The sequence below is a fragment of the Hylaeus anthracinus genome, unplaced genomic scaffold (assembly GCF_026225885.1).
Source record: "Hylaeus anthracinus isolate JK02 unplaced genomic scaffold, UHH_iyHylAnth1.0_haploid 11981, whole genome shotgun sequence".
Lineage (NCBI taxonomy): Eukaryota > Metazoa > Arthropoda > Insecta > Hymenoptera > Colletidae > Hylaeus > Hylaeus anthracinus.
In genome coordinates this window covers 1,284,807-1,309,476 of record NW_026534329.1, presented here as the reverse complement: position 1 = coordinate 1,309,476, position 24,670 = coordinate 1,284,807, and the positions used below count along the sequence as shown (strand labels likewise).

The following is a 24,670-nucleotide window of genomic DNA, read 5'->3' as shown; positions in this document are numbered from 1 at the left end:
ATTCGATTTATTTATTGGATGGTAGGCAAACTGTTGATGACGTCTTGGTGTTTTGATAGAAAAAACGAAAAAGTGTTTACCGTATCGTAAACTATTCGTGAGAATTGTTTTCAAGTTATCACGGCTGATTTTGCTCACTTGTGTCCCAATTCGTGAGTAATCGTATGCGCCAGGGTGATTCCGTTGTCCTCGTTGACGCTGCAACTGCGTTCCGGTTGGCACATTCCGGCTACGTGGGCCACCCCCAGAGTGCTGCACGGCGTGTTGGCCCTCGAGCAAATGTCCTCCCTCGTCACCAAAATCGCCACGTCGTGGTGATTCGGGTGCGAGTCGTCCGACGGATTCAGTTTCTGTTGCCATTTGCAGAAATTGTAGAGCGTCCTATCCGCGTTCACCGTGATGTCCAATCCTTGCTGAAAGAGACAACATACCTATGTTTTAAACGCATAGTCATCGATATAAACTACCGAGAGGTCTATCTTCAGTTTCTTTAAATATTATACGTATATGTATAATTTATGGGAGTAATAACTGGTCGAATTCACACGTACTTCTGCCTCGTCCTCCTCGACGAGAATAATTCTAACCACGACGACGTTGATGAAATTCCCGATGGTGGGGTCCAAGTAGAGCGACGACACCATGTTCATGATGGTCAGCAGATATGTCTCGACGTCGCCGTCCTGATGGAAAGCCATCATCGTCGTGTCGGCGACGACAAGGGCCTCGACGTGACGGGGTCGGCTGATCGATCTTTTGGAGCGTTGCCATCGTTTCGTCGGATGGTGTTTCCTTCTTCCTCGTCCTTGAACTTGAACGAGACCTGGCTGCGTCTGCCACTCGAGCCGTGTTTCCGTCAATCTCCTCGGCTCTGTGCAACGTTATCGATCTTTGTTACCTTTTAAACGAAGGTGACGAGAGACACGAACATCGAAACGTTCTTTTCTACATGTAATACAAACTGAACGATGCTACGAGGATGAGAATTTCGTATTCAATGTTTATTAGTTGCTCGATTATCGAGTAATTTGAAGAAATCGGATCAAAATTTCACAGGAGATCCTCGATCTTCCTTATATCTATGTGGTCTATCTAGGAATCGGGGCGGGCACGTGCGAGCCCAATCTCGAAAAAGACGTACACGCGTTGGGCACGAAAGACGCGTTAGCTCGGTCCCTTAATTTATGCAGATTGGCTGATCGCAGCCGTGCAATTAAGATTTCATTCGAGCCTATCCCGATAGATCAGCCGACTTACCGAAACGGATATTCGTTGTAGCTAATTACGGGTTTGCAGCGAATTGGATTATCCCGTGTTGGCCGTAGCCGCGTAGCGGTTCGTTCGATGCCGCCGTGTATCAACTATCAACCGTGGCAATCTTACTTCTACCACATACATGCATACGTACATACGTATATCAACCACCTCGCAATCGTTTAATCCCCCGAAACACGAACTCGTCGCTCGATTAATCACTTCCTCTCGGAAATTTCACCAAACATCTAAAAAATACCCCTGGTATACGATTTCGGACGAAATGGTCAAAGGGACAGGGTGTTTGCGATCTCGTAACTCGTTCTTGTGGATTTTCAGAGATAGAACGCCTCGTCTATCAAATAAAACCTAGTCACGTTAATGCGAATCGTATCGAATCATCGATGTAAACTTTGACGCGATCAATATTTCCAGTAATATATCAACGTATCCAACGGCGAGATAATTTGTGGAAGAAGCAGGACGGATCATTGGCGCGGATATTATCGCAGGTGTCCCGGTGGCCGCTGGACAAGCTCGTAAATATCGAATTTCGATTTTTGTCAAGTAAGCGTGGTCAAAGATGTTCGCGCCGGCAAAAAGACGCCCATGTCGTCGCATGTGTCGTCGAAACGCCCACGTTCTCTATCGCAACGCTCCGATTACAATATATGCGTAGACGGCATAAATAGATGTAATACGTGCCGCTAAAAGAAGAAGAGCAAGACTTGGATGCTGGAACAGGAACGATCTCGAAGATGAAGAAAAAGAAGGCGTCGCGTCGGTCCGTTCTCACCGTAGGCGTGGGTGCCATTCTCACCCTTTCTTGTGGCGCAATTAATTATAACTAGCAATGGAAACGATGCACCTGGACGAGTAAAGTTTTTTTTTTTATCCCACCGAAGAAAACAAATATCGTCGCTTGATCAGAAGGTAATACGTTATTTCTTAATCGAATCGATTCGTACGCGAACCAGTGCCAAAATTGGTAACAAAGATGACAGCAAGTCGAGCGTAATCTTCGAAACCATTGCTATATCTTACATCGATGTTATTAAGTCGTACAATTAGAATGGCAAAATTCATCGTGATCGTAAACAATCGCATCGATAAGGGGATGGAACGCATTCGCATGTATCTCGCGAGCAGAACCGACAGATAAGGATACGGGATTGAAAATATTGTATCGTTTAATTAGGGATCGCTGTAATAATATCTGCGTCTGGGATACGCTCGAGCGGCACCTTTAATTACACAGCTCCGCGATTAACGAAAGAAAAATGTTCGATCGGTAACGTTCCTCGTATCCCGGAGCGATTTCATCCGATAAGATGTTCGGGATCGACACGCCCACGTCTTTTGCGGCTCGTGTATCCAATTACTCCGTGGCCTCGGACGCGTAAATGTACGTAACGCGAGAAATCGGAAGTAAAAGAGGGGGACTGGCCAAGGGAACGAGTTAGAAACGTGCGAGGGGAGTCGAGGCAATATCTGGGATACCGATCGTGACGAGCGAAATTTTCTCGTCCTTGAGGAGAGTTCGTGCGGTTTGTAAAAAGAAAAAGAGTTATAAAAAGAAACTTGGTTTCTTTGCCAACAAAAAAATCGTACAAATTTTGTCCAGTACCTAATAGAAGAGAAATGTTTAGATACAAAGAGACGTAATATCTGTGAGTAATAAGGTAGAGGAGAATGGTGCCGGTGTATTCTCACCGCGAGTGCCACAGTTTCTCTCGAGTTTTCTCTTCTTTTTTCGTCGACGCTTGGTGCGGCCGGTTGCTGCGGCGCCGATTTCGAGCTGCGGCTGCTCGGAGGATCTACGGAACACGAGATGCGGCCTACCGAGCACAGAGTGGAGATTCCGTTGCCGCCCGCTCGCAGACCGATCCTCGGCGCCGGCGTCTTCCAGTCTTTCCTCCAGGCTGACTCGTTCTTCTTCCGGGGAAACGGCGACTGGTTCCAACCAGAACTCCCCGTGCTCGCCGCGCAGCATACCCGCCTGAAACACGAAACCCGCTATCATGTTACTACGAGTCTCTTTGTTCTGATTTTGCCTTGCCACCGGATCATCCCGTAACTAACGCGAAAGAATGTTCGTTTACAAACGGTGTCCCGCTAGAAACATCGGGTGCAAACGATTCGAGACGAACTTTATCCAGAGATCCAAACAAGGATTACGTCGGAGATCTCTTCGTTACCGTATGTTAGGGTACAACGTTAATTTCTCGGCAACCTAATAAATTTGTATTTTTAAATCGTATTCTACGACGGATACAAGCTTGAACAGCTTCAAACGGCCACCTCTCGTTGGAAAATAGGCTGTGTATACCGTGTAAAATACAGTCGTGAATAATGGGTTCGAATGGGAGTGGCGAAGAGGAGCGAGAGCAATAGGAGAATCTGAAATACAAGTCGCGCTGCATCGTTTCGACTATTCCCCGACGCTGACCGTGAAAAATCACGGCGCCAGGTCTCGAAGAGAGGCGCCGTCGAAGGACCCCAAAGTGGAAAAGGTCTGGGCGTGATTCAGCGCCCTACGGGGCCTCTTTCTCTCCTCTCCTCTCTTCCCTTCTCGGTCCTTTTGCTCCGTCTGGCCCCGGCTCGTCACGGCTCGGCTCGGATCGTTTCTTCTCTTCCTATTTCTTCATCTTCATCTTGTTCTCCGTATTCCGTGCCGCCTGACTTGCTCCTTTCCAGCGATTCTTTTCATTTTGTCACAATGGCTTCAATTACGCCACTAACATTGTCGTAGAGTCGGTTAACGATCAAGTCCGATTTTTTTCGCCTTTGGGTGGATGTCGTGCGCGAATGTTGCCGTGTTTAGAAGTTCATTAAGCGTTAAATTTATTGTAAACCCGGCATTTTTTAGCTCGATGCTAACTAGTCGAATCTACATAAATTGCTTGTCGCATAAATTCACTGCCCCGCTGGCAATTTACACAGGGAACCGGTTAACTGGCAAAACTTTTATATTTAGTGTAACTTTATTTTTTTCGCGGCAGGCTCGTCGAACTAAGCCAGATTTATCTCAGCAAAGGTGTAGCGTGTTTCCGTCTTATCGGTAGAATCGATTTCTCGGTTTCGACATCTCTTTTGTATACATATGGCCGAGAAGAAAGCTGGCCGTTAGCGGGGAATACGCTCGAGCTATATACGCGTATGTAATTTCAATGAGTCGCAGCGGAAGCAGCACGCGAGAACGATAAAGACGATACGATCCGAGACTGTCGTAGATCATTCCGTAGTATCTGCTAAATAACGATCACTCTGAACGTTCGAGCGGAACCCGCGCAAATGAAGTAATTTCGTTCTAGCGAGGTGTTAGTCTAATCCACCGAATGGAAATGGATGAGGACATTATCGATTCTGCGATCTGCCGGTCATTCGTTAGTCGTTCTCCAGTGCATGCGTGTTCCGGCGGACTCGTCGCGGGAACTGAATACGTCCAATCATAAGTAAATATGTTTCTACGACGCCAAAGGCCTCTAGCTGTCCATTTCGATGGCTTTGTTCGTTTAATTGGTCCCTCGAGCGTTTGACCGACTGATTTTAAGATGAATGAGTACACGAAACGGACGCATCTCGTCGTTCGTTTCTACGATCCGATTAATCCCGAGCGTCGGCCAATAATTTATAGCCTCCTATGCGTTACGTTCCGCACCTTCCTCTCTGCTCGTTTAGCAACCAACCTCTTCGTATCCGTCCCACTATAATCTAATTGCCCCGAACACGCGACTGCATTCGAAGATTCTCGTTTCTCTTCGCGAGGAATTTCGAGCTTGGACGAAAATTAGACGCGACAATGCTTTGCCAATTGTAAGCGACGAGTTTTCCATCGAAACGTAAACTGACCCCTCGGGCCACTCGATGGAAACGAGTTTACCGCACCGCAGCGATTACGGCACTTGTATCCATCGCTTCGTTATCGTATTTCAGAGGTGTTTAAGTTAACGACGAGCACGTAGAAATCTGTGTTAGTGATTCCGAAAGAAACGGCAAAGGCCAAGCAGAATCGACGCGATCTAGAGAGCGAGCACTGTGGGATTAGCACAATGTGCGGAACCGACGCGATGCGGTGCGATGCGGCGGCGGCGGTGGCGGCGATCAGATCTGGAATGGTTCGATTGTGGATAGTTAACGATGACCAAGCAGTCATTATTCTCGCGCAGTAACACGTTGCGATTGTTAAGGCAACTTTACCGTGCAACTCAACAGCTCGATCGCACGTATAAATTATGGTTGTACGACCAACGAGGTGTATCGATGGGCGGTCGCAATACTGTCGCTCGTCGACGCCCATGTTTAGCGGTTCAACGCTGGCCTTTTGCTTGAGCAGTAGCACCTGCGATCGTTGGTTGAAAAGAAAAGCATTTAGGTAACCGTAGATGGTTCACATTTTGCTACTGGAACTGTTTACAACTGAAACAAATGCGTCGTCCTGGGCTACTAGGAGCCTCGCAGATTCCTTATGGGACAGAGAGTCGACAAATATGCACGATTCATGGTCTGTCAGCGAGCGATAATCTCAGGCGATCCACGCGAGCGTTTCTCCGTTAACTTTCATCGGTCGCGCAGGTATGTCGTGGCCGATTTGTCACCGGCGCGAACAGTTACCAACGAATGTCAAAGCTGATTGAATTTGATTGCTCGACGGCCTGTAAAGCATCGCGTTATGTCACGGCAACAATAGTCGCGATTTGTCGCCTGTGCAATTCTTCGTTTCGCTCCTTTGTTTTGTGGGCGCATTTTTATAATTCCACGAGGTCACCGTATACGCCCATTGCCAGTAGATTAAATGATTGCATCTGCGTCGTTTCATCGTTGGATGCTGTCGATACTTCGTTTCTATTTCTTCCTCGTGACTCACTTGTCGCTATATGGAAAGAAAAACGTGTAATCTTTACGCCATTGGAGATAACTATACCGACGACTCTATTTTTTGTTTCACTCGTTTCATTTCGTGTATTAAAAGCTTTATTTCGATACTTATTAGGGATAACAGAGTTCAATTCTGAACTTTACACAGAGTAGAATATAGTAGTTATGGATGTTACGGTTGAAACTGTGAAAATTTATGAAATAGTCGTGCGAAGCGTCGCGTGGTTCGAGTAACTACCGCGAAGCGATAAGTATATTCGAGCCAGGTACCGGGATTATGCCCTTCTGCCTCGGTAGAATTTATTAACGAGCCAATAAATTATTTGGAATGTCAATTGCGCTATATCGTTCGCGGTACGACTTGCAGACTAATCGTACGAAGGATCGACAATGACATCACACCCTGCGATCGACCACTTGTTCTTCTTACCGAACGCAAGACGCATTAATCGCGAACATGGGTGTGTACGTACATGTGTCACGAAGAGACGATAACGCGACAAGCGTGATTACGTCTGCGATTCCATCTCGGAAAAACTCTTTTGCTCGTAATCAATCGGTACGTTGCTCGTTAATCGACCAACTTCTTGGAATTTAATTATCGCACCTGAAGTCATCGACGCCTGATCGCGCTCGTTAATCGATATATCGATCGACGTGCCAGGACGACTGAGATGATTTTCTCGTTAAGGATTTCAATTAAGTCGTTGAACGTCCCATCGAGACAAAGCTGCCGTTTGAAGCTTCGATACTCTGAAGGCATCTCCTCAGTTACGATCGAGTCTTTTTAATATCAACTTTGCAAAGTCTTGAATAATTTCGGAATTGCAAAGCGTTGCTCAAATAATAGACGAACAGTTCTCCAACAAGTGTCCATGGTCTATGGAAATTTCAACGCTTATAAATTCACCGCGCCTTTGTTTCGTTACACGCGTTTCTTGTCAAGTAGAACAGATACAACAACGAGATCGCAACCGGTGAATAACGATCGCTTTTATTTCAACCGCGACAGTAATCGGTCCATTCAACGCGTCGTGGAACGTAACACCTTGATCGCGAGAGTTCGCGGAATCTGTTCCAAGGCGGACAGTGCAAGAATAACGAGATCAAGGAATGCCTTGCTCTCGCGATGCACGCGCGAGCATCGATAGTCGATCACGTGCGTTTCTGTGTTACGTAGGAACTAATCGGACCCGGACACGAATCATCGATAACCCCAGCTGTGCGAACCGGGTGCTCGAAAAACCTATCGGCCGGTACGAATTTACGAGTCGTCGAGTGTCGAAAATATTACCGTGACGTACACATCAACCATTCTGTCAGCTTAACCGATTCCATGTCATTCGAACCCTTCGCCCATCGTACCTATCGTTACACGATACTTTAGACCTCGTGTCACCGAATCTAAAGCGCACGCCCACACTTCGAAACGTACCTTCCGAAGGTACTAGGTAACAGATGGACGCGTAAACCACTGTTGGAGTTGCTTTGGAAATTATGTACGTGGCTAAGAACGAAGCATCGAACTTTGCACAAAAGAAAATCTAACCTACGCTACGAACGAATTTTTACACGAAGAATTTACGTGAAACGTGTTACATAGAAAGAAAACGTGTAACGGATCCGCGTGATTTCTCGCTAAAAGCCATGCGAGCTCGTGTGCCCGAGGGTGGTTTTAAGATGTTTACGACTACACGAGGCAAGGGAGTAGACTCGCAAACAGAGTCCAAACGGAGCGAGGAGGAACTCGAGCGAGGAAGGAAGAGAAGAATAAGAGGAAGGGAGTTAGGATCTCGATAATGATAAATGCTTCCTGCGGAGGAACGTGATTTATGCTGTCATTAGAATAGTCGCCACGAACCTCCCGTGTGGGTGGCGCATAATGATCGCTACCACGTAAGTAGCTAGGTACTACACGCGCACACGATCTCGGCGGCTATCCGAGGAGGTTTGCAAAAAAGGCTCCCGTTGCTCGATGATTGCGACGCCCATAAACACGGTCCGCAACGGCGCATTGGTCGCTTATTATCCCAACGTTGCGTCCGAGGCCTTCCACATTTCTCGGATCCTCGTCGCGTTTCTCGATCGACGCATTCCGAGGGACGTTCCTCTCGAGGATCGTCGATTCGCTCAGTTCTTTCGAAACATTTTTACCTAGTAACACGACGATCGACGAACGAGAGAAGATCGAAGACTTCGAGACTTGGGTCTGTCGAACAAAATCTTCAAGCCTCTGCCAAGTTTCCGCGGATGAAACTATTCCAATTCGAATGCGTTGAATCGTCTTCTTCGAGTTTCTTCACGCGCTATTTATCTCAGGCTAGTCGTTTTATTTGTTTCGAATGTTCAACCGCTTACGATTCTCTTGAGCAGACGGAAGCAACGGGATCCGATTTTCTAAGAAAACTTACTTATCTTGGAAATAAATTTCAGGAAGGAAAAGGTCTTTCGATTACGTTTATCTGGAATTGTCGAGACACAGGAGTTCCGTTTACCGCGATTCGTATTCGCGTGAGCGCTCAGTGCAGGAAAATATGATAAACGCGACGCGCATTCCGCAATTTTTCGAGATGTTTCTCCTCGAGGAGGGGTCGATTGAACCGGTCGATTAAAAGTCTAATTGCCGAAAGTAATAAAGACCACCCATCGTCCGGTTTGATCCGGCGAAATAGATACATATTAATTGGACGAAGGGGCTACACTTTTGCGATTATCTATTACCGATAATTATATGTTCACCGTGTATCCAGACGCGACACCGACACCGCGACACTTACCGCGGAACCTGTTTTTCTTCAGTGGCGAATATTGAATCAAATTGCGCGTCGCGTGCATGCGAATTTTACGCGAACCGTATACGCGCTTTCTAACCATTCGCTACCGGCTGGACTCGATTTGATAATTGACGTAAAATGTAATTACGTTAATATAATTTGTTAAGGAAGAAACATCGCACGATAAGATGCATGTCCACGACACATTGTGCAGTCGTGACCCGGTCTATCGTAGCTAGAAATCATTCCTCGATCCTTTAACGACGATACCGCACCGCGTCTAGGACTTCGTGCGATTCGAGATAACGGATAAAGTAGCCGCACCTTTCGGTATCCCGATGATACCTTCCACCCTTTGTTGTTTCCACGGTCTACGAATCGTCGTTCGTATATCTTCGCGAGGGAAAGCGGAGCGATAAGATTCGCGTGTTGGTGTTACCGTTGTTGATAATACAATAGCCGGCAGCTGGCTTCCGATAGGTTTACTCGATAAGGCTACAGCGATATTTCGAATTTGTCTTTGGAAAAAATGTGCTCGCTGCACCGTGACACGGAAAGATGGCGGTGCAAAAATTTACCTCGAAGCTGGTAGCGCGAACGTAAACGCTCGCGGAGATAGGCGTGCGCGCTTACAGGTGGACGCGCGGTCTAGGTGCGCCGTCATAAATCTGCCAAGCCATGGCAAATTAAATCATTATCTGGAAGCTGCGAGCAAATTGCGCCGATGCATGCTCGGTGGCTCCTCCCTCTTTCGTATCCGTTCTCTCCTTTTTCCCCACCTCCATCTTCTACTCCTTTTCTTTCGTCCTATTGTCCTCGCGTTTCTTTTCCTTTGCTTTCCGTACCCATCTCCGCGTTCTTTCTTCTTTCTTACGCGCCGTTATCACGATTTTACGTCCGCTATCCCTCAGCCACCCCCAACCGCTTCCCTTTTTCGTGGTAAACTTCGCCGAAGCTTTCTTCGATCAAAAGAGGTACTAGCGCAGCTGGTACTAGCTGGGTGCCGAGAATATGCATACGTTAATATTCGTAAATTTTGCCTTTCGGTTTCGCGAGTCGGAGAAACTATTCTGGCCGACTTAGAAATGTAATTTCGTCGAGCCCAAGATTCGACCCACTTTAACCGCGAAGATACACAACCGACACCAATTCGCCCTCTTTTGTGCGGGAAGACAGAAATGGGATGGAGAACGTTTTAATAAATATTACATTCTAGGGAAAGTATCACCAAAGATGGGAGAGAAATTTTCAAAGTAATAACAAAGTGACAAAATACCATTGTTTACGCCTTCCTTTGCAAGCACGTAAACAGGACGTATCGTTTACCATTGGGTTTGCTATTTAGTAGGTCGCCTGCATTTTCTTCGGAATTTACTTTGCTATAGCAAAGCGTTGGTATACGTTATCTGACAGATGCCACGGGTGAACGAAGACAAAGTGCACGCGAGGAATAGAAGATGCAGCTAAAGGTCGTGTGTTATTTTCTAACGGAACAACGATATTTTTTTAAGCGTTCGAAACTATCGGTATGTATTCTCTCGCATAGTAGTTTCGCTATGCGTTACCGTTCGAGTAATGACAACGAGTTCGTTCGCACTCTATTGTTGTTGAATATAAAACGATAAATAATACTAAACGCGCAACGAACGACGATCGTATACAATTGTAAAATAAAATCCATTGTTTTCTCTCCTTTGAAATTATCGATCTGTCTTGGGGCGTTTCAACGTTCGACGAGCTAAATTTAAGTAGAACAACTGTACGATATATCAGGCGAACGAAAACTGCATCATTTTGTTGTCCTATTCTACTTACCAATTTTAACTTTTTCAATAAAAGTTTCTAGAAACTTTACATTCTCCTTTAGCTGCTTCGTTTAGCGCTACTGAATAAAAATAATTATAAATAATTTTGCTTCCCCGATCGAAAGAGTTTCGAGATAAACGGAGAGCAAGAGCAAAGAAAAACTCACCAAACCGTCACAGGCCGACAAGGTAACTTGAGAATTTCGATGTCCACGAATGAATCCTCGATAATGGCATTTGCTCGATCGATTCTTCGGCAGACTGCGGACGTGTACGTCTCGTTTTCGTCTTTCGACCACCATTCGAGGCCCGATGAAGTTATCCACGGCCGTCAACTCGAGGTGGTACACGTTACCGGTCACCGAGAACCGATAGTGGACTACCGATCCATCCTCGTGGTGGTGATGGGTCACGTTGTGCGAGACGAGCTCTCCTCGGTGGTTCACCTTTCGCGGTATCACGATCTCGTGTCCGTGAACGTGTTCCTGCAGAGTGTATATACCTGAAGCGAGAATAATTTCGATAAGTATGGTCTTGAAGTGAATCTTTAAGATGCAATAAAGAGTATGAAGTTGAAAACAAAATTTTGCTACTTATGTATCTTTTTGCAACTATACTATATGTCTCAAATTGTCTTCACGTTATGTATCTCAAGTACCAACAGGGGTCTTCGCCCCGTTAATAAATAAATAAATTGTGCCAACCGAGCTCCCATCGTTTTGGCAACGTTCCTTCTTTGGTCAAGCAATATAAAATTGAACAATCGGTGGAAGAACCGCGAACGAATAATTATCGGAAACATTGTCGAGTCGAAAACGATCGAAAGTAATGGCGTGGCAAGGGCGGTCGAGAGACGGTGACCACAATATGAAAAGCGGTCTGTCGATCGGGCGACAACGCGAGGTCGAACAGACGACAGTTATGCACCGTAAAAACTGGTGTAATAATTTCCGATTGATTTAATGGGCCGCACATGCGCTCAGGCAAACCGTTTAGAAAGGAACCGTCGTGGATTCGATTAACGCGCCGTTTCAGGGCTGCCATCGATTTTCACTCGGTCAATTTTGAAAGGTGACCAATTTTACTTTATCGATAGCCTCGCAACCTTTTGCGCGTATAAAGAGAATGTCTCTCGAGTAATTTGTCAAGACCTTGTTCGATAAATTTCAATCACGGATACGAGGGAACAGCACGGGCAGATGTCACGGAAGCTTGAAAAGCGGGCGCAACGATACTACGCCTCGGCAGATTATAATTTCCATTTTTAAAGAGGGTAAATTGTCTTCAAGAAGGGACAATCTGGAACGGAATCGTTCGTTTCATCGAAGACGATATTCGATCTCGGTATGCAGATTGGATCGCAACGACGTTAACTGTCGGCTTGTTCTTACACGAAGACATATTACCGCAGCTGAACCATGCCTGCATTCTCGACGTCCTTTCCTCTCTGTTCTCCTCGGGCAGAGGTTAACCGCAATTATTCTATTAGGCGTTAGATCACCGTCAACAATAGTAAACGAAGGAATCGATCGATGGAAAGCACCAACGCTGAATGCTCGATGGATCTTACGCGACATTTCATGGGAACGATAACCAAAGGTTGGACGATTTACACTGTTTATCGGTTAATTTCATCTCTATGCTAACATCGAGTCCTATTCAGCCTGTTGGCTATCCGAAGCATCGGTTCGACGCGTAACCGCGAGGAGAATTATTCGCGTTACTTGGCTTATTACGAGCGGGCTGGAAACGCGACAGAAACGTTCCCGAAATTCCAGCGGTTCTATTGCCGTATAAATTTTCCAAAATATACGGTCGTCGACGAATGATTAATGTAAACAGCTGTAATTAATGATGCACGGCTAAAGGACGTGGAATTATACGCGGATCGCGAATGGGATTATCGTGGAATGAATTGAATTTACGACTGTTCGATTTTCTCCGCGATATCGACAGTTGGAGAGACCCGGCGCGGGTGGTTGAAATCTCGGAGTTGGCCAAGTCATCGGTAGCTCGACGAGAAAATATCTCGATCGATCGTGCGACGACGCCGACGCCGACGCCGACGGTAAGTCGCTTTCCACGCTCGATACAGGTTTCTGCGATGCGGATAAATAGCTGGACGAAGAGAAAGAGAGAGGCACCATCTAGCGCGTTCGGTGAACGGTATAATCATCATTATCCTATTATCATTAAAGCCGGAAAAATGGCGGGCGGACCAATCAGCGTACGCCTCGAGCGAGTCGGGGTTAACCGCAGGTGGGGACTCGGATGAATACTCGGACCTCCCATACAGCCTCTACCTACTGCAACGATCGTGGTGCACACGATCCAGGACACACGAGTGCTGATCCTTCCCACACCGTGCCACGTTGGTAGCACCGTATGATCGCTATGTACACGACTTGCTTAATTACGCAGAATAGATGATGCGTTGCGTCGTTGCTCCTCCTAATTACCTATACATCGTTCGTGTTTTCAGTTATTGCGTATCTCACCCTACGCAACCACAAATTAGACCATCATCGTATGCTCTTCATTACGATCCTCTAGAATTTTTAAGCGAGAAATAGTTGAATGTTACGGTCGTCGACAGCGTTAGATTCTCAACGAGGAAGGTTCGGTCCAAGAAATTCGGGCAGACAATTTGAAATTCGTTAAACTGTTCGTCGAATTACCCTAGTTTCCCGAATGAAATTTCGACGAATTGACGCGGGACGCGTCCTAGTTATACCGGGGCTCCGAATAAGAGAACCACGACTCTACTTCGGAGCGTTGAAAACATTCGAGCCACGTCGAGAGTCTGCGAGCATTCGCGTAGCTTTAGATTCCGGTTCCAGCGGGTCGTGGGGGACTGTGGTCGGAGTTCCAGGAGTCAAAGTTATTAGTCGTCGGAACGATACTTTATCGTTGATACGTGGTATTACGGTAGAAACCAGTTCTCTCGAATGACTCACTCTCCGGACCCATCTCGGACCCATCTCGTTCAGCCCCGCAAAAGTCTTCGCCCATTAGCGTATACCTACCTACTTATCGAATTCGTTAAGCTCTCACGATAGCTGCGGAAACACGCTGCAACCTCGGCACATCCAACTCCGCGTCACTCCTCTGATTCGAACTCTTTTATATAACTTTCTTTCGGAGGAGAACGGTAATTGACGAGCGCTAATTAAACGCTAATTTGCCCAGTCGTGTCTGCAATTTTCTACGTTACAATAACGATGTAAACGCATACTTTCGCCTCCTTTCGGTTTTTTTCTCGATCGCTGAAAACGAAGTTCCAGTTGTAAGGGGAGCGAGTACATAATATGGTTATCGCTAGATAATACATCAACGAAAAAAATAAATACCGTTGTAGTTTGGAAGAAGGTTTGTTTCTAATAGCGATGAAACATTTCTTTCAGCCATAAGAGCACCCGTACGCGTTTCTTCGGTGCAACAGATGGCTTCGGTTTTACGGAGAATTAGACAATTTCGACGAAACGAATCGTGACTCAAGGTTTCGCCAGTATAGTTGAATGCGATCATTGCGTTTTATTTTCGCGACTAAAGAAACTTTGCTGAATTTTCTTTGCAGGGGGGACGAAGAAAATTGTTTCTGAATCGAGCTACAGATTGCTATTCAAAACACGTGAAATCTCTGACTATTTTAGCTACGTTTTGTGGAAAATATTTCTCTCTCGAGTTTTCAGAGAAAAGATTCGACTCGTGGATCGAATGGTGCGCGACGGAAAGTATTCAGTAGTAAAAGGGTTAATTCCAGCCGACGCGACGCGGCGTGCATAAAACAGAACGCGGTCTACCGAACAATTTTCCGGGTATTCATCGTATCTCCGGTCGGAATAGGGCTAAGTCAATTCGAGACAACGATTAATCATGCCCATACAACTCAATTATTGTCCACGCCTTCTTTAACGCAACGCACTCTGCCGCACGCGTGCACGCGTTCCATTGGCTCGACGATTGTTCTCCATACCGTGATCTGCACTTGTGAATATCGTAAGTTTCAGGTTTCGAAAGTTTTACATTCGAATATGTTTCGAAATTTGCTAAAGTATACGTAAACCATGCGAGTTGATCGGCAGTGTCGAGGATAATCGATCGAATACAATTTTCGCGCGACCCGACTCTATGGGAATGAGTTTTTTAAAGGCAAATCTACCTCTCGCACGTGGGTGGCTATCGAGTGAGCACAATCTCGGTGAGCTGTCTTGGCTCGTTCGGTTTTCATTAATTATCTTAGGCACTTTTGCAGATAGGATCGCGCTATTGAGCAACTTTGACGCTTGAAAAAGTGGAAACTTTCGGTTTGATGGATTTATGGGAACGCATGTGGACTTTGTACACCAGAATTTCCTCTTTTCCTCGTTGTCGCGGGATTATAGACAAGTACACGTGCACGTGCATTTCCAAATTGAATTGGCACTTTGTTAATCTCGTTTCCAAATTCCTCTCTTCTCAACGATTGCTCGAGTGGCTCGAATAGAATGTCTTCTTTGTTAATAGCACTGTTAAAAACATGAAACACGCCCCTTTGTTCTTCGAGTACTTACCCCGTCTCTCGTTATCGTGAATCTTCCTTATCAGCGGGAAGGAGTTAAATTACGACGACCGGTTGACGAATTGTTATCACGAGGGCGGCGTGCAAGCGCGGCGTTGTCTTTGCTGCAAAACGCATCTATCTTTCGCCGGACTAATAAATCCCGCGTATAACCACTCGCGGCTATTTACGCGGCCGCTCTCAACTCTCAAGTTCTCCACTCCGCGAGGTACACGAGCGCGCATCTTATCTCGTTAACCATTTTCGCGAAACAACTCTCGACATATTTTGGTGTTTGGTATACGATACCGTACCATTTTCTCTATATTATCCAAATGCTGCTTCGTGCAAACATTGTCTCGAACTCTTGTTGGAGTGGCACAAAAGAATCCAGGACCAACTGCAACAATCCTCACTGCTGTAACGACGTTTCAGAAATGCACTATCCAGATGTATACGACGAAAAGAAAAATAGAATATTTCGAAGGCAATTCTATTTAAAAATAGAAGGGATGGCGCTTCATCGTGACATATGCAGAAGCTGACGGTCGTGGGTGAAAACGACGGTATCTTTCGAAAAGGATCGCACTCCCGTTCCACTCTCGAGACTTGTTCGCGTGGGTTTCCTTCGTTATTGCCGATCAAGAGAGTACCAGCCCACGCATGACGCCGTGTTCCTCCCATTTGCCCCCTCAGGTGCGAATCGTTCGCTCATCCTTCGTACCTTCCCTTCGTACCAATTTTAAGTCGATGGTGCAGTGGAACTTTTTCAAATAATTATTCTAATTTATCGGTTCGGTAGAAATCGATCTTCCACTGAAGAAAACAAGAAATTTAACGCTACGCGAAATAAAGAAGTTTTCAGGACAATCCAGTAATATCGCAAAGGCAACGACTATTCGTTCGTTATCACGATATAACCAAATATTCACACGCGTTATGCGCAAGTACGCAGTGCCAATATTTACTCTAATATCCTCGCAATCCCCTAGTTAATGTTTACTCTCCATGGATACGCAATCCGAATCCCGACATCGTTCGAATGTAGCTCTACCTCGAGTCTTCCAACGTCGTTCTTCTCTACCATCGAATTTTCTGCTTAGTTTAAAGTTGCAAAAGTAAAATATAAATCTTATTCGAAAGAATCATAATCTCTTTAATGCCAGGATTACTATTTGTGGATCTGGTGCCTCGATAAGCTTAACAGAAGCTAGAGATATAGCGATGAGCATCGATTAGTCCAGTGATTTGGTACTTGGTAGTTGTACCAAAGAAAAAAGTTTCAAGTCCATTAATGGTGCTTTTACTTTAACTGTTCTGGATCCAACAGAATTATGTAACGATTTTAAGCGAGGAATGGGAGAAGAACGAAGGTGGCGCTGTTCGGGCGGCAGTTTCGAATGAAAATAAAGATAACGCTTCGTCATCGAGTGCCTACGCGAGTCGGCGGCATTCACGTTTCAGCGTTTTCGGATTTGCACGATGTAGCCCACGCGTGGCGTGCCTTTTAATTTCCTGCCACTTTCGCATCGGGTATAGCATATGGCCCGGCTCGGCGAGAAAACGAGAGAAGGAAAGACAAAAAGCGAGCGTGTAGCGTCTATTGATGGCGGTGCCCACGCTTGCGCCCGCGCACCATCGCGCCAGCATTCATCGAACATCATGCGTGTACCCGTATAGCGGCACAGGTGCGTGCCTCTGTTGATGCCTATTTCTCCACGATTTTCCAGTCTTTCCATTCCTTGTGTCGGGCTAGATTTCGTTTCGATAACGAAATCTATCTGCTATCAGACTATACAACGAACGACGATGAGTATCGGTAGCCCTGAGAAAAGGCTTAAAATTCTTTCGAGCACATTACACGGATCAACTAATCTTTCTTTGAAGGGAAAGCAAAGTGAAATTAGTATTGAAATTATTACGAGGCATGCTTGAAAAATTCGAGTATTCGAGTATCCTTTCGATACGTACGGAAGAAGCAGATTGTAGTAAATCTTCGATCCTTCTTTGCGAAACTTGAACCGCGATACTATGTAATTCACAGACTTAAGATTTTACATCGGCTTAGAAAGTTTGCGGGAATCTGAAAACCAGGGAAATCTCGCAGGAATCCGAGGTGTTCAAAAATTGACAGTTCGCGATTCCGGAGACACTTTCGAAGTTTCGAACGGTTCATTTGTTTCGAAGGCGATGAAAGAGAGATAGAGTTTAACAAACTTTAAGAAACCACGAATCTAATTACCAATTGGACTAGTTTCTTCGATCGTTGGTTTTGGTGACCTCGAACATTCTTCGAATTTAAGAAATCTTTCAGAAATTTTAATATCTCGATGGAAAGTCAACTGTCGCGTGTCTACTTTTTCTGTGGCGATGCATCATCTTTTCTGTAATATCGGGTCGAACGAATAAGATAAGTTTACTTTATCAAATTTCGCAACATCGTGAAACGAGAAATGGAGAGAAATCAAACGCGCTTCGAGTTGCGTCGTTTCAATCGGTACGCGTGTGCGTACAAGCGAGAAACACGTGCCCGCATGTCAAGAACTTATTCAGAGAACGAGAGAGCGACTTTTCAACGGGTTCGGACCATGAATGGGCGATCGGTGCTACAGACAAGCCGCGAGCGTTCCTTTTTTCGTCGGTTTTGCGGATGCTTGGCGCCATCCCAGGAATTCCACTTTTTTTTCCTTGGATAAAAAAATCGAAAGACGTCCCGAACAACCGTCTACGGAAAAACTGCTTTCGATCAGGTTTACCGATTTATGCATGATTCTCAGGAAACACCCAAAGATTCTCCTCAGTTGGGAACAGGTTAAAGCTTCGTAGGGTCTGATCGTAGTTGGTGTTCAATTTCAAATTAAGGAGAAGTTGCGCCAATTAGGTTTCCCAATATAGCTCACGATGTTTGACAAGATGTAATCCATGCTTACAATTATCAAATAATCGGTAATTAATGAGCTTCATACGATTAGAGAGTGATGTAATTTAAATGCAACTTGGGAGATTTTTCGTTGGCCCACTTACATCATTCTACTCGCATGTACTCCCTTGAATAGTTGGAGTAAGCTTCGTGACGCACGTGGCAGACGAAGGAACAAGGCTTCAGCTAGCATCGATTACTTCAAGGCGCGATGTCGCTGACGCCACCGCGTAAACGCGTCTCCTTCGTTGACTGTAATTTTCTCTTCCTCGATCGCGATAATTGCTTCCTAACAACAGGCTAATTTCGAAATGCAAGTCCGTTTTACGACGCTAATTCGACACGACGCGACTCGACTCGACTCGCATTGTCTCCGCGCCCACAAGACGAATAAATATTTACGAGCGGCTTGTTCGCTTCGTTCCATTCCGTTGAGTTATCTTCATTGAAAAGACACCGTGGGGGTCTCTCTATTTTTCATATTTTTTCGCTGAGAAGAAGATGACGACTCAAAAATTAGTACATAATAGAAACAAAGTTCCGTTGAAATAAATCCAAGACATCTCGATGATGCGCGATTCGTTTTAACGAGAAAACCACCCTTCTATACGACTCGATCTTGATATACATGATACGCGGGGTGAAATACGAGTTTCTTACCGGACGTTGCTAATTCAATTTTGCGTGCCAAGTACATATTTATTTCGTATCTTTGCCTTCAAACTTGAAAGCCGAGTAAACCTGATCTACGTTGATTCTAGGAATAAGAAGAGCAAATGAGTCTAGTTTAAATCTCGTGTACCGTCTATTAGTTGTCCAACGCAATATTTGTTATCGCTTAGTTCGAATTAACGAGAGAAAATTATTTGGAAAGGTGTCCTGTTACTTTTTCGACACGGTGGCATCCCTGTGGGACGCGATTTTCTCTCGAAGAATCGACAGGCGATATCTGTAAATCGCTCGATAAAAACGCCGTCCGGCCCGGTGTCGGAATCGCGTTGTGTCGGGAACAGATGAAAAATGACAAAAGCATACGGAGAGGTCGATTCGATAGCTCCGCATCATCCGTTCTCTCTCGAGTTACTTTTGTACGAGGACTTGTCACAGCCAGTTCTCGCGCAGAATCCTCGGTTTTGCTCAAGGCAGTTCTCCGTTAAGTGCACACATAGCGTCCAATTACGATTTCGAGACATAAACGAAAACAGATCGAGCGGATAACAGCGATGGGGAAAAAGAAAGTGGTTCGAGCCACGGGCGAGAGAACGATCCACGTTCGCGAGTGTCATCAAATGTTAATCGTCTCTTATTTATGCTTCCTTTGCGCCCTAGAACGTCTCCGAGCAACGGTTGTTAGCGAGCGGATTTGATTTTTAACTATGTCGATAAATATTTCAAATACGTCCCGGAGACACGGCTAGGCCTGTAATTGATTGTCATTTCGTGATAGCCAGCCACCGACACGAATACGCGCTTCATCTTCTACGAAGATTCTGCTGATCTTATCGGAATATCAGCCCGACGCGAAGCCGCTGTCTGGCGGACGGCCAATTCACATAATTTCTAGCCTCTGTTTTGACATAACGTGCTAACCAATCGCCGATTCTGCAAAAATTTGCCGGATTTCGTACCACCTCGAAACGAGGGTAACTTGGATTATCACCACAGCGATTTTCACTTTCGAAATCCACCATTTTCCTCGATTCGTTCGTTTTCTTACTATAATGTAGCGTCGAGTGCGGTTTTCGAACTCACCCCGGACGTTTGGTCGATGCAGACGAGTTTCAGGCAATATATGCGCAACGGTGATGAACGCTTGAAGTATCAATGGATAGCGCATGGTTGTGGCTAAATTGAAAGTGCACTTTATAATAAATCAGCAAGGGTCGGTAGGTCGATAAACTCCCGTCCTTTAAGCTGTCGTCTGTTTATCTGTAACAATAAAATATAATTGCAAACTCTGTATAAGAATCACAGTGTACTCGAGTACATTCGCCAAGATCTGCAAGGCTTTCGTCGAGAATCATAAATTGAAATGTATAGATAGTAGCAAGAGCATGTAGCAAGAAATCGATCTACTGTGACGTAATTAAAAATTACGTATAACACGAGCGTGTAGACGATACTCTTACCACTTTCCGGAACGCGTAATGATAATAATTCCGACAACGATAACACAAAATCCACTGGAACGCATCGATTGAGAAACACGAGCGTTGACCGAACCTTAATAAATGCGTGGCTTGTTTTATTCGAATCGAATCGTTACGCTGAAACCCGTTCGAAACGTTTATAACGCGAGCGTGTAAGTACGCGTTTAACGAACAAACCGTCCCGTGCGTATCAGATGAGGCCACTTAGGATGCGACTGTGGAATATTTATAAGGAAGACGCGGTTGTAAAGGGTTTCCTGTCGTTCGGATTGAGATGTCGCCCGTATAATATGCCACACAAGACGAGGACATCGTCGAAGATTAACGACACGAGTGCATCGTGAAATTCTTTCGACCAAGCATGCACATCGACGAGCAATCGGACTCCGCTCGCACGGCGTTTCTCCATCGAATGTTCCTAATAAGAGTTTTAATAGATATCATTTGAATAATTTTCCATTTTCCATTTATCATCGAATCGAACCATTGCTACGTAACAAGAAACCGTCACAGACACGCGCGCATCACCGGATAATAACGCTTTTTTCCCTCGTTTGTTATCATGGAATATCGTGGTACAACAGACTCGGGTGTTGTTCCATTCTTAATCAAACAAACCACTCCAGTTATTCCATTCGTCGATTAAAAATATCCTTTGAATTCGACGTCGAACGTTTTCTATATTTTTCTATCGCGAATCGACAATCGTGCAACTACCCAAATATCCTAACATTCGCTTCAGATGAAAATGGCTAATAAAACAAAACCGTTTCGAATGCTATACGACGGTTAACAGTATTGTTCTTTGAATCGTTTCACGTTTTGTTGGACGGTTGGAGCAGACAGTGAATCGAACTAAGAGAAAATTGGAGGTGGCAGGATCCACTCGAAAACCTCGAGAACGTGGGCAATCGACGTAGACGACGAGGACGAGGAGGATGGCGACGACGGTGCAAGAAAATGGTCCGCGAAGTGAGAGGCACCGGAAATGCGTTTGAGTAAATGTTGGAGCGCGTGGGTACTCGAACGCGTGCGAAAATGCGTACGCTCGAGGAAAAGAGGAGCGAGCGAGAAAACGAATCAGCGAAATTACCATCGGACACGTTCGAACGGGATTTACTCCTACGAATACGTATCGACGCTCGCCTCCGACTAATTCGCTAATGTTAATAGCAGTTAATCGACAGGCTGCCACGACCGGGGACGCTGGAGTCGTTCGAGACGAAAACGGCGTGGTTGTGTCGAGCGTTGTGCAATGTTGCACGCTTAAGCTTTATTATGTTAATATAAGGTAAATGGTCTAATTTACTAATTTATCCAAACAGTTTTTTCGCAATAATCAAAGTACAAAACTCTGGCTTGATATTATTGTTTACCTACAATACGTTGTTCGTTTTTCAATGCGGAAGTTTAATTAATATCGGTGAAACGCAAAAAGAGGAGGTCCGCTGTCGGGTATCATATTATAGATCGAAGCGCTCCAGACTATGATAACAAACTCTGTACAATGGCTATACCGATACAACTATCGTTTGATATGTGTATTACATTAAATTTGATAACCCACGTTTAATTAATTTCAAATTTGCAACGCAAGTTAGGAGACGCGTGTACCTACAAGGATGCAACGAAGTGCTGGTAATTCTAGTGCCGATTCTGTTCGTTGTGCAGAATTTTCGAATTAATTCACACGCGACGAATTTGCATCAAGTCCTGATAAAACAATACATATACTCGTATATCTAGCGGTTCGCGCATAATTTACGACACCGAGAGATGGCCGTCGGAACGAGAAAATGTTCTCGCCAATGGCGACAGGTACGCCCGCGTCGAAAAACAACGGGTACGTCGTCGAATAAAGCGTGATTCACGCCAACTCGGGTCGCGATGCAAATCGAAATTTATTCCTTCCGTGGTTCCTTGCGGAACGACACGCCTGAATAGTCCCATTAGATATCAGCAGCGGAGGAGGTTATTCAAACTCGTGGAAAAACGTGAACAGGAAGCAGTGGAAAGGAAGACCAAGATTGCTCGAGAAGCTCATCGAGCGGAGTGTAGCAAGATCCAAAGGGTCAGGCGTGAACCGGCTCGAAGAGTTCGTCTCGATCGCGAGTATGGGGGCGACCGCGACCGCGCGGTGTCAGGTAAATATTCGCGTGTGATTTATGCGAGGTATGCGAACCACAAAGAGCATTCATTCAATGGCCGAGACGCCACTGGCGCTGCCGCGACATCAACACCGCGACATCATTGTTTCTCGAGTGATCGATCGGAGTAGAACGGGACTTTGGTTATTTACGTTTCCAAATTAATCACTACCACCACCATTCACTGAACTGGTTCGTTGATAGAATAGGCGACATCCCTCTTCTTCGTGAAATTACGAACATTTCCCGATAAAATTTTCCCGATTCTCTCCGTAAAGTGTAAAATTCTCCATTGGCCCGTACGCCCATTAAGATATGCCGCGCGAATTATCGCATGTATAATTAATGAGATGTTTATCGCGCGTAAACAATTATTTCAAGGTGCAATCGCTTTAACGCAGAGAAACGAATTTGTGCATCGTTCGCTCTTCGTGTATTTGGGCGCGTTTGAAGCTCGCGGCCGAGCGCGCATAATTAATCGGTTCAACAGCGTACGCCTTTGGCGCGTTAATATGCAATCAATATAAAGTGAATTCACCGAAAAGAACGTTTTCGAATCCAATTTTTCACTTCGAAACGGCTATTTTGATTGGTCTATTTTGTCGAACAGACGCCATTTCAGACGACTACCAATAAATCTGAAAACAACCATCTATTAACTTTTGAACGCGTTTGGACGGTTGCTCTGCAAAAGGATAAATCGAATTTCGATGATTTGTATCGTGTTTGGTTAGCGATTAGGCGGTTATATCGACAGATCAGAATACGTACCCAACGATCGTGTCGGGTTTCTGTTCGGAGCACGTGGTGTGGAGTTTGACGGCGACGATGGACTACTCCGAAACACCTGCTCGCACGTTCTCCGTAGGTACCAACGGTCCCGTGGATGTAGCACTGGAGATGTTCTGCCACCCCCGTCTCACAAACGAGCGATCGGTTCATCGAGTTCTTTGGTTCATCGCCTGACGTTTCACTTTTCGCCGGAAGTGTCGGTACGGATCATGGAAACGTGCTCGCGGTCGCGGCCGCGTTCGCGCCCGCGGTACGGAACGAGGACCCGTGGGGGAGGGTCTGGTACTCGGGAAGGGGGAGTGCGCGGGTCCACCGTGAACCACAGGTGGGAGAAATATAGAGAGACGCAAGAGGAGTGGATTCACAGAAGCCGTGGAAGGAACGGTGACTCGAAATGGGGTGAGAAAACGAAGGGGGTAGTTTTTCTAGCAGAGAGTCAGAGTGATCCTTCGCCAAAGGAGGTTCGGAGGTGGAAATAGGTACGGAAACGTAGCGAAACCGCGAAACAAAAAGGGGAAGAGGAACGACGGAACACGGATACCGACTCGGCGGTGAAGTCGTGGGCACGGTCGCCGTCACAACACTAGTGGTCTGGTACACTCTTCCGATGCTCTACGTACACACGATCCTCCTCTCCGTGTCCCTGTTCCCTCTCGGTCGGCTGGCCCTGCACTCGCTCTCCTCCCTCCTCCCTTCTCCCTCCTCCCTCCTCCTGCCTCCCCCGTCTCGCGGTTCGCGTATGGCACGTCCGTACGATACGCGGATTACGTATGGCCTCTACTGCGCGCTCGCATTCACGTTCGCGTTCGCGTTCATGCTCGTGCTCGCAATCGCGATCTCGCCCCTCTTTTCCGCCTCTTCTGACTCGGTTACGTTCAAACGGAGAACTCGGTGGTTCCCACCTATGTACCTCGGTCGGCCGCAAAAGCACGGACCGAGAATCGAGACAGGGCAATCTACTAGGTAAGACTAGTTCCTCCACCCAGTCGTGGACCCGTTTTCCGCCCGACCGCTCTCCCTTCCTCTGTCTTTCGATCTGTTACTCTTCCAGGCTCTCCCTCTCCTCCCGTCATGTCGACTTCTCTCCCTATCCGTTGCTCCTTTTAGCGGTTCGTGTCTATCCCTCCTTTTCGATCTACCTTCCCCTCTACCGCGACTATGATTCTCCTTTCCGCGTCTTTCTCCTCCATTTGGCGACTTTTATCGGGGTATTTGATAATCGCAAATTCATTCGACGATTTCCAATTCGCACATCCAACGCTTTCCCACGCATCATTCAACTACGATTTTCGGTCCTCGTTGCTCTTTACCCGCGCGACTTCGTTGCAAATTTATTTACACGTCGTGCAATCGCGCATTGCGAAATTTGTTCCCTTTCTACCCGTGTCTCGAGCTTTGCTGCTGTCGCTT

The 24,670-nt window shown here is 46.0% G+C and overlaps 1 protein-coding gene across 2 annotated transcripts in view; it reads right to left on the bottom strand.

The window, feature by feature from the left end:
• LOC128885347 (A disintegrin and metalloproteinase with thrombospondin motifs 10-like) overlaps positions 1–23,951 on the bottom strand; it is a 28,318-nt gene extending 4,367 nt beyond the window's left edge. Inside the window, exons 1-6 of one of the 2 annotated variants that reach the window (XM_054139346.1) lie at positions 23,240–23,951; positions 19,924–20,100; positions 10,879–11,213; positions 2,968–3,253; positions 552–871; positions 139–413 (exon numbers count right to left, since the gene is read on the bottom strand). In XM_054139346.1, coding sequence (XP_053995321.1) covers positions 139–413; positions 552–871; positions 2,968–3,253; positions 10,879–11,213; positions 19,924–20,008 — 1,301 coding nt within the window. In that variant the 5' untranslated portion in view covers positions 20,009–20,100; positions 23,240–23,951. The remainder of the gene's footprint in view (positions 1–138; positions 414–551; positions 872–2,967; positions 3,254–10,878; positions 11,214–19,923; positions 20,101–23,239) is intronic. The other variant, XM_054139345.1, reaches the window with a different exon arrangement.
• Between the last annotated feature and the right edge of the window lie 719 nt (positions 23,952–24,670).